At 32.8% G+C, this 11,716-nt stretch overlaps 1 protein-coding gene across 1 annotated transcript; it reads right to left on the bottom strand.

Moving 5' to 3' along the window:
* Positions 1–475: 475 nt before the first annotated feature.
* Positions 476–2,542, bottom strand: LOC125819249 (U-box domain-containing protein 1-like). Its single transcript, XM_049498717.1, has one exon. It carries the CDS (start codon positions 2,540–2,542, stop codon positions 503–505), a length of 2,040 nt encoding a protein of 679 aa, XP_049354674.1. The 3' UTR covers positions 476–502.
* Positions 2,543–11,716: the final 9,174 nt, after the last annotated feature.

An 11,716-nucleotide genomic window follows, 5' to 3' on the forward strand; every position in this document is an offset into this window, starting at 1 on the left:
GATTATGTTGGCCAGAGACGAAGCTGTTTCTATCGGGAGTCGAAGTTGGAGAGAAGCATTTTACTCGCTATTCTTATCATGATTGCCTTTCTGGTTACTAATGCTAAAGCAATTATATTTTGAACTTTTGATCAAAAGTTCTATTGTCTAATCTCCATTTGAGTATTCTCATCTTACTATCGTTTGCACTTTGACAGTGCTTTTGCTGAATATGCTTTCTGATCTGACAAACTCAGGGTCAATATATGGTGAAAAATTCCCCCCCTTGATTTTCTCTTCTTTTTTTTATAGTCATATCAGAAGGTTTTTGATGGAGCAAAAGCTGAAACTATATACTGACTCATAGTAATTTGCATTTCAATGTTGCTTTAATGAAAAATGGTTTTACAACTTGATTGGATGTTATCAGGTTGAAGGTGAATGGATAAAGGTTGAATAACAATAAACTAAGGTGAAAAGTATTTTCATCTAACAGTGTATTCATTTCTCTAATCTGTCAGGCTTACTGAGATTGAAAGCAGCATCTATTAAGTAGTCTTAGGAGAGCATCAGCCTTTCTTCGAGCTCTCAGAGAGCCATCAGCAGCCAAGCTCTGGAGAGAAGGAATACTTCTTGGATTCATCAATAATCTTCCCGCTATCTCCTCTCCACTATCCTTGCAGAGTCCTAGCAGAAGTGTTATCGAATGATCCTTCCCTTTTGAAGATCCAAATCTCAATAGATCAACAAGAAGAGGCACAAAGATCCTACTCTTTCTTAATGCTTGTAGCCCTTCGTTGCAGCCCAAGACGAGGGCAAGAACCGCCAAGGAATCATCAGTTATACCAGCCTTGTCGTCCATGAGAAGATCAATGAGTAGGGGAACAGCTCCTGCTAGCACTATACTTTGCCTATTGGCATCATAGACCGCAAGATTAAAGAGTGCTATAGCGGCATCCCTTTTCCCTGCTGTAGTTCCGTCTTTTAGAAGTCCAACCAAAGCTGGAATGGCTTTGGTACGTGCCCCAATGATTACCTTGTATTCGTCTATTACAGACAAGCTGAAGATTGCTGCTGCTGCATTTCCTCTTGCTTCCATTGTTTTCCCAGATTGGAGAACTCCAATTAAGCTGTCGATAGCACCAGCAGACATAATCAGGATCTTGTTATTCTCATGTATTGAGAGGTTGAGTAAGGCTGTGACTGCATTCTCCTGGATTCTTGGATCGCGGGAACCTAGCAGAGTCATCAGAAATGGAATAGCTCCAGACTCAGCTATGATCCTGCGATTGTCCATGCCAGATTTCGCGAGCAATCTTAGCTCATATGCTGCCTGTCTCTGTATATCTGGAGACCCTGTTGCCAGTTTCCCAACTAAAAACTCTGCGGTCATTTTGACAGCATCCGTGGAAGCTTTAGTAGCAGAAATGTAGTCAAGCGCCTTGTCATATTTCTTAATCTTACTACTGCTACTCTCTGAATCTGAAGGAGTTGATTTGAATTCTGTTATTGGGATGTTGTTGTCTTCGCACCATTGTTGTATTAGACTTTTCAGTGCATAGTTGGGAATTAGGGCCATATGTATGAGCCTCTGCCCACTTTTTGGACATGTGTGGTGCCCTGAATTTATCCACTGAGCGATTGAATTTCGATCATAAGTATGCCCTGATGCTACTATCACGGGATCCCTTATCAAGTCAAGTGAAATTGGGCAGCGTAATTCATCAGGGATGTCGGAAACCAGTGAATAACACGACGAGGATTGATCAGGAAGAACATTTATCGATACGGTCTGCTTCAAATTTTGCTTATTCATAAGGTGTTCTTCTTCCAAAATTGCAGTTTTTGACAAGGAGATCAAGGATATTAGGCTGTTGATATTCGAGACAGCGATAAGACCACCCGTGCCTGCCTGTTTCTCAGCTTGTGTCTCTAATTTTGAGATCTCTTCCTCATAGTCCAATGAGGTTGTCAAACCAATGCTATTGAAACTCTGTTTCACTCTCTCAAAGTCAATGAGGCCTCTGTTCTTGCTTTTCCTATCACAGTTAGTAGCCATCAACTGCAGAATCTCTTCCCTTTTCTGAATGTCTCGGGGATCAATGAACAAATCAGCCCTTTTCGCCTGCTTGTGAAGTAGCTCCACTTGCTCCTTGGTGTCAACAGTCACATTAAGCAACCTCAGAGGTAAAATATCAAGTGCGTTGTCCATCTCCTTGATGAGTGCATGAAATTGGTTGGAAATCAATTCTGTTTGCATGAGGTTCCACAAAGAGCTTCCCTCTTTGCAAATTTCAATGAGCAGCTTTACCTTTTGTATGACACATGAAAGTTCAGCCAAGCAGAGGATGGAAGATGGTGGAAGTCGTGCAGCGGATGATGTTTCTTGAATTTCTTCAAACAATGAAGTAAGAATCTTGATCCTTCTTACCATACTTGAAATGTTTTTCATCTGTACAAATGGAAGCTTTTCCATTGAAAATACTTCGTTAGAGATATGAATAAGTGCTTCCAGCAAATTCCCAGTTGGGGGATATACTGAGGAGACTATGAGTTCATTCATGCTTGTACGCGTTGCTATTTCATGACTAGGTAATATTTAAGTTGTTAGTTAAAGAAACTTTCTATATTCTGCCAAGGGGAAAAAAGTCATGAACTCTTCATGACTTTTTCTACTTGTAATCTTCTGTAGGTAATAGTTAGATGGCTAGTTGATGGGGAAAGCAAAAGTCTTAAATTGCTGCCATTTGGAGGACATTTCTAGGCTGCAAACTTTATTAATTCCTATGGCTAATTTTATATTCCATAATATGTAAATATCAAATGAAATAGAGGGACCTGTTAAATGCTTTCGTCTGCTGGTAGCCTAACTAATTTATTCAAACATCCCTTGGATTTATTTTTTTCCATGGATTATTGTCCTTTTCTAGCTGCTAAAACTGGATTTTTTGCTTCCAGTCTAACGACTCTTCTGGTCATTTTGTGGAATTTATCTATTTTTTCTATGGGTGATTTATGATTAGCGGGGATGAGTACCATGATTTTCGAGGCAATCAAATGAGTTTCAAAAAAAATAATTTATATTGAGAGTTTATGTAAGATATGCATAGTGGGTGTTTATATTTTGGCATTTCATTTTATTTTTATTTTTTATATGTTCTAGGACGAATGTTATTTTAAGTATCTTTAATTTTAAAAGGGGCATTATTTTGTATTTAATCAAGATGAAAGGGGAAAAGAAAAGAAGTTTTAGGGGTCGTTTGGTGTTAAGGATAACACCAAATATTTTGGGATTAAACTATGGTGCCACTTAATTTGTTGTTTGGTTGGCAAGTCCGGAATAATTTATCTCAAAATTAGTAATTAGTATTGAGATAAGTTATTCATCTCCTTATGTGGAATAGTAATGCTAGGATAAAATAGGTGAAATGACAAAAGTATTTCTTTAAATTTTTTTTATACTTCACTTTTCACATCTATGTATATTCACATTATTTTAATACAATGTATAATAACATTCACAACCTTTCCTATTCCTTATTTTCATCATTTTCATGACAATTCTTCATATTTTTCTATTAAAAATTTACACAATATATATATATATATATATTAAATTTGACTAATTCTTATGTTTATTTATATTTTGATTTCTTCACTAATGAATTACATACTTTATATTATACATTCTTTTAGTCAGTTGAAATTTTGTATTTTATATATCAACTATGTAATTTGCCCATGCTTTGCGCGGTCTTAAATGATCTTATTAAATTGATGAATAATTTTTTTCTTGATAACTACGCAATTTTTTTTAAAAAAATTTGACATAAATTACAACATTTCAAATTGTCATCCGACAATAGCGTGCATCTTCCGTTGACTTCCCAACTAAATGATGTTTCATGAATTAATCAAGCATCAATGTCTCTACATTCTATTTTACGACATAGACTTTACGTTTTGTTAAGAAAATCAAAGTTTTTCAAAATTATCACTATTAAGATTAAGGGATGATTTAAATGTTGGACTTGTTAATAAATAATACAAACAAATTAAGAAAAAATAAGTGGATGATCGTCTTGATTACAAATTGTTGAGCATAACGTTCATTCATTCAATAATTTGCACCATTCAAGTTATAATCCTCTAGGCATGGGTGGAGCTACACTAGGCTGAGGGTGTCCAATTAGACTTGACACTCTTTATCGGAAAATTATATCGTATATATAATTTTAGATGATTAAATAAGTCATTTTGGACACCCTTGAACAATAAAGTTTGTCAGCCCAATGGTTTTTGTTGCCTTTGTGACCAGCTGTGCAGGGTTCGATCCCCCCAAATTATATTTTAAAAAAAGCTCCTAATTAACTTCTAATTCATAATTAACAATCTTTTACTTTACAAATAATTCAAAAATAATATTATCTATTAAATTATCATAAATTAGAGACTAGTAACTTAAAAAATTAAGGGGAAAAAAAGTTTAGTAGCCAATTGAAATTTTAATTGATTTGACTTTTCACTTTTTTTCTTGTCCTTAAAAATTTAAATAAAATTCAAAAGTATATTTAATTTAAGTTAATAAGCAAATCCTATTTAATTTAAGTTGCATTATGCGCCTTTCCTTCAATCTTCTCCACGTCTGGATTGGGTCTTATCATAGCCAATTAGCGAAATGAAGCGTGATGTAATTTGTATCCATAAGCATTTTATGTTACAAACAATTTCTAATTAAGATGCATGCATTTAATGCTTATAAAAAGAAGGAAAACACATTCTTCGGTATCACTCTACTAGAAGTAAGTAATTAACCATTGGATCTCTTCCTATTTAACAGACAGCATTACTTTTTTTATTTATTCAGGAAAACACTTTATTGTGTTACTTTAAACATGTTTTAGATGTCTATAAGACACCATTGCATCCATTACAACACAACTTGAGAAGGCAGAATCCCAAGAAGTCCTATTTATACATGAAATAGAAATTTTTGCTAGATTATGGGCTAATACATTCCATGTTCGAGGAATATATATAATCTTGATTTCTTCAAAAGACTTCATCAATCGCCAGACATCCTCGCAAATGGTTTCTATTTCCCAAGATGTTATCAAATTCTTTTGCAACATTTGTATGACATTCTTTGCATCTGACAGTATGTGGACCTTTGACCAACCCTTTTGTAATGCTCTTTCCACAGCTTCTCGAGCTGCTAATGCTTCAGCAATTATGGCCTTCCCTACAAATTGAATAGGGGTACCAAAGGCATGAAGTAAATGACCACAACTATCTATAGCCGCCATTCCGATGCTTGCTTTTCCCTTCTCCCTTTGTAGACCTGCATCTGTGAAAACAACAATCCCATCTCAGGCCAAAGTAATAGTTACATCATAAATCTTGTTTGGTATAGGATTCACAACTGCCGAATTTTTCACAACATCGTCATATTCATGAAAATCAAATAATGCCTTATTAACTACGTCATTAGGTTCATATGTACCACCATTAAAGCATAATGAATTTCTCGCTTCCGCATTTGCCATAAAAAAGAGACACTTAATCTTAGTAGTTCAATGGATTCTGGATATTGGCATGTATTACAAAATAAGTCATTCCACCATATTGCAAAATTCATAACATTTTCTACATTAGGCCAATTAATTGGGGCCAACTTCCATACTAGTTGTGCTTTTGGGCAACTGAAAAACATATGATCAACCGTTTCAGTTTCTAATCCACAGACCCTACAAACATCACAATTTTGATGCAATCTCTTAGAAATATTTGCACTTATAGGAAGGACATTAAGAATGCATTTTCAAAGGAAATGTTTGTATTTGTTTTTAATCTTAAGTGACCATAAGGAAGTCCAAAAGGATTTTGGGAAAGATTGACCACTGGCTTGAGGTTTTTCAGTTCTAGGGTCAGTACTATTAGCTACTCTTTTCGCTAGATGATAACTAGATCTTACCTCGTACTTTCCTGAATTTGTGTAATGCCAAATAACTTTATCAGAATTTCCAGTGCTAGATATTAGGATAGACAAAATAGAGTTGATATGGGCAAAAATGGTGATGAAGATCTTGGATATTCCATATATGATGGTGTTCATCTATAAGGTCGCTTACCCTCAACTGTGGATTTATTTGTGTATGTCCTTGTAGGGGTTTGAAACCGGTCGAATTAGGAATCCAAGGATCACTCCAAACCTTAATGTTCTCTCCATCTCCTACTCTCCATCGAATTCCTTGTTGCAACAAATCTCATCCCCACATATATAATACTTTTCCAAATCCAAAAACTTGTTGAGGGACATCCTGCTCTTAGCAAAGAGGTATTCGGAAAATACTTCTTTTAGCATCCTATGAAGCAAAGAATCCTCTTGGGTTAAAATCCTCCACGCAAGTTTTGCCAATAGGGCCTTGTTAAAAAGTTTCAGATCTCGAAAACCAAGACCCCCTAGGGACTTTGCCTCACAAAGTTTTTGCCATTTTTCGTAGTGCATTTTCCTTTTCCCCTCATTTTCCCCCCACCAAAAGTCAGAAAAAATGGTAGTAATCTCCTTTCCTAAGTTATCTGGAAATTGAAAACATGATAATGCATATGAAGGAATAGAGGAAAGTACTGACTTAAGCATGACTTCTTTCCTGCAGGGCTTAAAAAACTACTCTTCCAACCCTTTATCTTAGTTTTAACTCGCTCTTTGATAAACTCAAGCATTTTCTTCTTTGATCTTTCAACTACCGCAGGTAATCCTAGATAAAGTCCCAAGTTATCTCTATGTATTTGTCCTATCTCCGCTATAATATTATCTTTTTCTTCCTCGGTAGTATTTTTGCAAAAATATATTGCTGATTTTTCAAAATTAATTTTCTGTCCTGAGCAAAGTTCATAAGTTCTTAGAATTTCAGAAATTTTTATGGCACTTTGAGTATTAGCTGAACAAAATAAAAAAGAGTCATCAGCAAAGAAAAGATGATTTACCGTAGGACCGCCCCTTCTTAGGCTTATTCCACGTAGCTCTCATTGCTCCTCAGCTTGGTTCAAAAGCCTGGAAAGTCCATATTTTACAGCACAATCGTTGAGAGGATATTATTGGTTTTAGATCTCTTGTCATCCCAACTGAATGAGTAGTCGTCTTTATTAGCACCCATAGTTTGACCATTTCATTGGATGTAAGTAAGATAGGAAGAATGTTGTGAAGCAATGCATATGTGAAGTCATGATGCTTCGCATATAAGTTCATCATAAATTTCGCCATATAGACGTAGTTACGATCAAAATTAATATCAGTAAAAGGATAAGGATGAGATAAGTATGTATTCACTATATAATATGAATTTTACCTTTAATATTACATTGAAGAGCAGTAAAATGTGCAAATCTGTTACACCCCAATTTTTTTTAAGTTAAGATCCAAATTATTTTTCATTTATGTATAAAGTTGTGCCAGGTGGTTCTTAAATTATGCTTAAGTGTTAAGGTCAATTATTTAGTGTGGAATAAATTTGGAGATGAATTTAGGTCACAAGAATCCTCTAAGACAAAGTTGAGTTGAAAGCTTACCGATTAAGTTTTGAGATAAGATTATACTTAGGTCAACTTCAAAATATCATATCTCTCAACATATAATGAATTATACTTAGGTGGCTCATGACCTATCAAATTAATGGTCTATGAGTCCTCTTTTCAACGCCACCAAGTTAGCCTCATCCCGAGTTCGGAGTAAAAAGTTATGTCCGTTATAGTGAAGCCCAGACAATCAATATTCTACGACTGACACTATGAATGATAGAATTTTACATGGACCGTAAATTTTCTGCACGTGTTTTAGGGTTATTTTAGTCCTTTTCCAAGCTTTTTAGCCCTATTCTAAGTGGTTTTTGGCTGTTTTAACGAAGTATATCATCCAACTAACAAGTTTTCCTATCAAAACCATCAATCTAAACATTCAATTATTTAGATATTCTCTTAAAACTCACCTAGGGTTCCTCTTCTCCATCAAGAACCCTAAAGTCTTCATGTAAAAAATTCAAGATATAAAGAGAAACTTTTCATCCAAGATTTCCCAAGTTTTTCCGTTCTAGGAACTTCATAAAAGAGTTTCTTCTCTCAAGATCAAGCCCCAAGATTCCAAGCTCAAAGGTTTCCTCAAAGAAAGCTAATGTTCTTCCTCAAGCTCAAAATAAATTAGGGTTTTCTTCAAAACTTCTTCAAGAACTTTGTTCTTCCAGATATGTAAGGCTATCATAGTGATGGGCTGAGTTCGTCCTCACACCCTACATCTATCTAAATACAGTAAAAGAATAATCTAAAATTTTATCTTGGATTTTGAGTATTCCTGAGATAAGTAGTATCGTTGAGTTCTGAGTTCTTGATTTCTGAGTATTGAGTTTGCTATATTGTTATTGAGATCCTTGAGTTGATTTGTTCATGTCTATATTCAGCATGAACCATATTTTGAGTTATAATTTTTTAGAATCTTTTCAAGCAAACATTTTTGTCTTAAACTGATTTTCTGAGAAAGCAAGATGAGTTTTGGTAAAGAGTTTTAAACATGATTTGAGTAAGAGTATAAGAGAACTAAGTATTTCCAAATGTATCACTTTTTACATTGAGAAAAAAGAAATTTTGATTTCTAAATGAGTTAATGAATTCAGAGATATTTCAGAGTAGTTACCTTTTTTAAGAAGATATTTTGAGCAATTACCTCAAATTGAGAAAGAGTATGTTTTATACATTTGAACATGAGTATATATTTATTGGGAGTAGTATTGAGCACAAATATGGAGATGACTTTGGACAACTCACATTCCTCATGAACCATGTAGCTAACATGGGTAAAAGATTGTACTTTTTAGACGACACCTTATTGCTTTCGAGCAGAGCTTTAGTGGATCCACTTAATTGAGGTGTTCTATATTCCGGCAAGGTATAGGACAGTTCTGCAGTGTGGTCGAGATGTTGTATCATCACGTTGCTCATAGTGATGGTTGTCGGTTAGAGAATCTCCAAAATAGAGTTAAAAGTGTAGTTTATCATATCACTTAATATGTTGAGTTCATAGATGAGTAAGTATTTTGGAAATTTTAAATGATTTCACTCTTTTATTTATTTACATTCAGTTGAGTATATATTTATATCTATCGTAGTCCTTTCAATCAGTTATTTCACTTTAGCTATATTACATACTCGTACATTCAATGTATTGATGTCATTCGACCTCCATCTTTTTATGATGCAGATTCAGGTACTTAAGATCCTCCGATGTTTATGTAGAACTTGAAAAAGATTATAAGTTGGAAAAATTTGAAGATGATCTTCCAATTGAAAAAGTAAAAGCAAAATGTGAACTTGCTAGGTTTAAAAGAGCTTTCAATATTCCTAATGAAATTGGAGAAATGAAGGATCGAGTTATTTATGTTTCAGAAAATAAAATGGGTAAGCTTAAATTCAAGATGCAAACGAAGCAGGAATATATGTCAAAAAGATTTAGTACTTAAGGTTGCATTCAAGACGAGAAGTGAATTTAGTTCACTACAAGCACAAAATGATTCTACAAAATTATTCACAAGGTCACTTTTGATTATCAAGTATGGAGATCCCAAGATACAAGACCAAAATTTTACAATTCCTAAAGCACGGAGAAGAGTTGAATATTTATTTTAGAATTGTAAAATTTTTGTTGCCGTAATTTTATTAAAATAAACCTAGTTAATTAGTTAGCCCTTTTAATTAGGAATTGAATTCTATTTGAATTTTGAATAAATAGTATTTTATAGACTTTAGGAGTTTGATATTTTCAGCAGATTTTTTTGCTTAATTTTAGGTTAAGAAGTTAGTAGTTTTATTCTAAATTGTATTCTTAGATGGAAGTACAAATATATCAATATTTCAACTACAGTTCATAAGTTTTTTTTTTTAAAAAAAATTGTATTTTATTCTTTTCCTATAATTTCTTCTCTTTTAAAACCAACAAAGTAATTAACAAATATCAAATAATTATACAAAATAAAAAAACAAATCACATTAATATATTTATGTGTGGTCTTATTATTTCATTGTATTCTTAAAACATAACTTTCTCGTTGTTGGATCTGATCAAAATTATAAAGCAGTAGTACACCATGATGAAATATTTAGCCACAATTTGACAAGTAATTGCATTAACATTAGCCATTATAATTATGCTTTCTTTTAACTGAGCTGATTTAAGCTACTTTATTCGATTTACACGTGCACGCACATGCTAAAAATAATATTTTCATGTATGATCTTACCTGTTTGTTATATAATTACCAGAGGATAACCTTCTCTTTAATGAACCTGATTGAAATAATATAGTGACACATCATGAAGAAATACATAGTCACAAATTCAAAAATATTCAATTGCATTAATATAAGCTATTATGATTATGTTTTCTCTTAACTAAGTTAATTTTTATATAGAGTTACATTTAATGATAATTTACTTACTAAAACTCATGAAAAGATATTATTGCGAGGAAAGAATAAAAGAGAACGAATTGTAATCGACCCTAAAAGAGGTAAACAAATAAATGCCTACTCGACATAGATCAAAATTAATCAGGCAAATAAAATCAAATAATTAAACAAAATAAAAAATAAATTACATGAATATATTCATGTATATATGCTCTTATTATTTCGTTGTATTGTTAGAGTATAATCTTCTCGTGATGAACCTGATCCAAATTATACAGTAGTGGAACAATATGACAAAATATTTGACCACAAATTCGACAAGTAATTGCATTGCATTAGCCACCACAATTATGTTTTCTTTTAACAGAGTAAATTTAAATTATATGGTTCGATATATATATATATATATATAACAAACATGTCAAAAATTTAATATTTTCATATATGATCTTATCATTTTGTTATATTACTAGAGGATAACCTTCTGTTCGCTGAACCTAATTGAAATGATAAATTAGTGGCATATCATGAAGAAATATTTTGCCAGAAATTTGACATTCAATAGCATTAACATAATCCACTATAATATGATTTTTATACAGAGTTCACTTAATGATAATTTACTTATTAGAACACATGAAAAAATATAATTGTGTGAAAAGATAAAAGAGAACGAATCGTCGTTGGTCCTCAAAGAGGTAAAAAACAAGGAAAAATTGCTTAAATACACAACAGATTTTTATCATATTCTCTTAAATTCTCTATCATTTTAAAAAGAAATCTCTACTCTCTCATATTATCAGATATATCATTTTACGCGATGTATCAGTCATATACATTATTTTATTGGTCGGAGACATCACTTTACGTGATGTATTGGGATGTTGAGTGATGTACTCAAAACCGAGATGTGATGTATCCGACTTCAACCAAATTTAAGGAATTAATAATTTTTTTTTTAAAAATAAGATATAATTAGCTTTTAATACTATAGAATTTGCGTAAAATTCCCAAAAATTAAATGTTTGATAACACTCAACTATACATAATAGCCATGTTAGGTTTCTTTTGAGATTTGACAATTGTGTTAGTTTTTGGTAACAGTACTTTGTTATCATCTAATTTCTCTCTTTCTATAGTTCTTGCCTTCTTGGACAAAGATCTTCACACTCTTTCAAGTTTTTTTTTTTTTTTATATATATTTATAGTAAGTGTATGCATTCTCTTTACTTATATTCTTATAATCTTACTTTTAGTATGATAGCTAAATCCTCAACTAAGATTGT

Source organism: Solanum verrucosum, unplaced genomic scaffold (assembly GCF_900185275.1).
Source record: "Solanum verrucosum unplaced genomic scaffold, falcon-dt-bn FXZP01000207.1, whole genome shotgun sequence".
NCBI classification, from domain to species: Eukaryota; Viridiplantae; Streptophyta; class Magnoliopsida; order Solanales; family Solanaceae; genus Solanum; species Solanum verrucosum.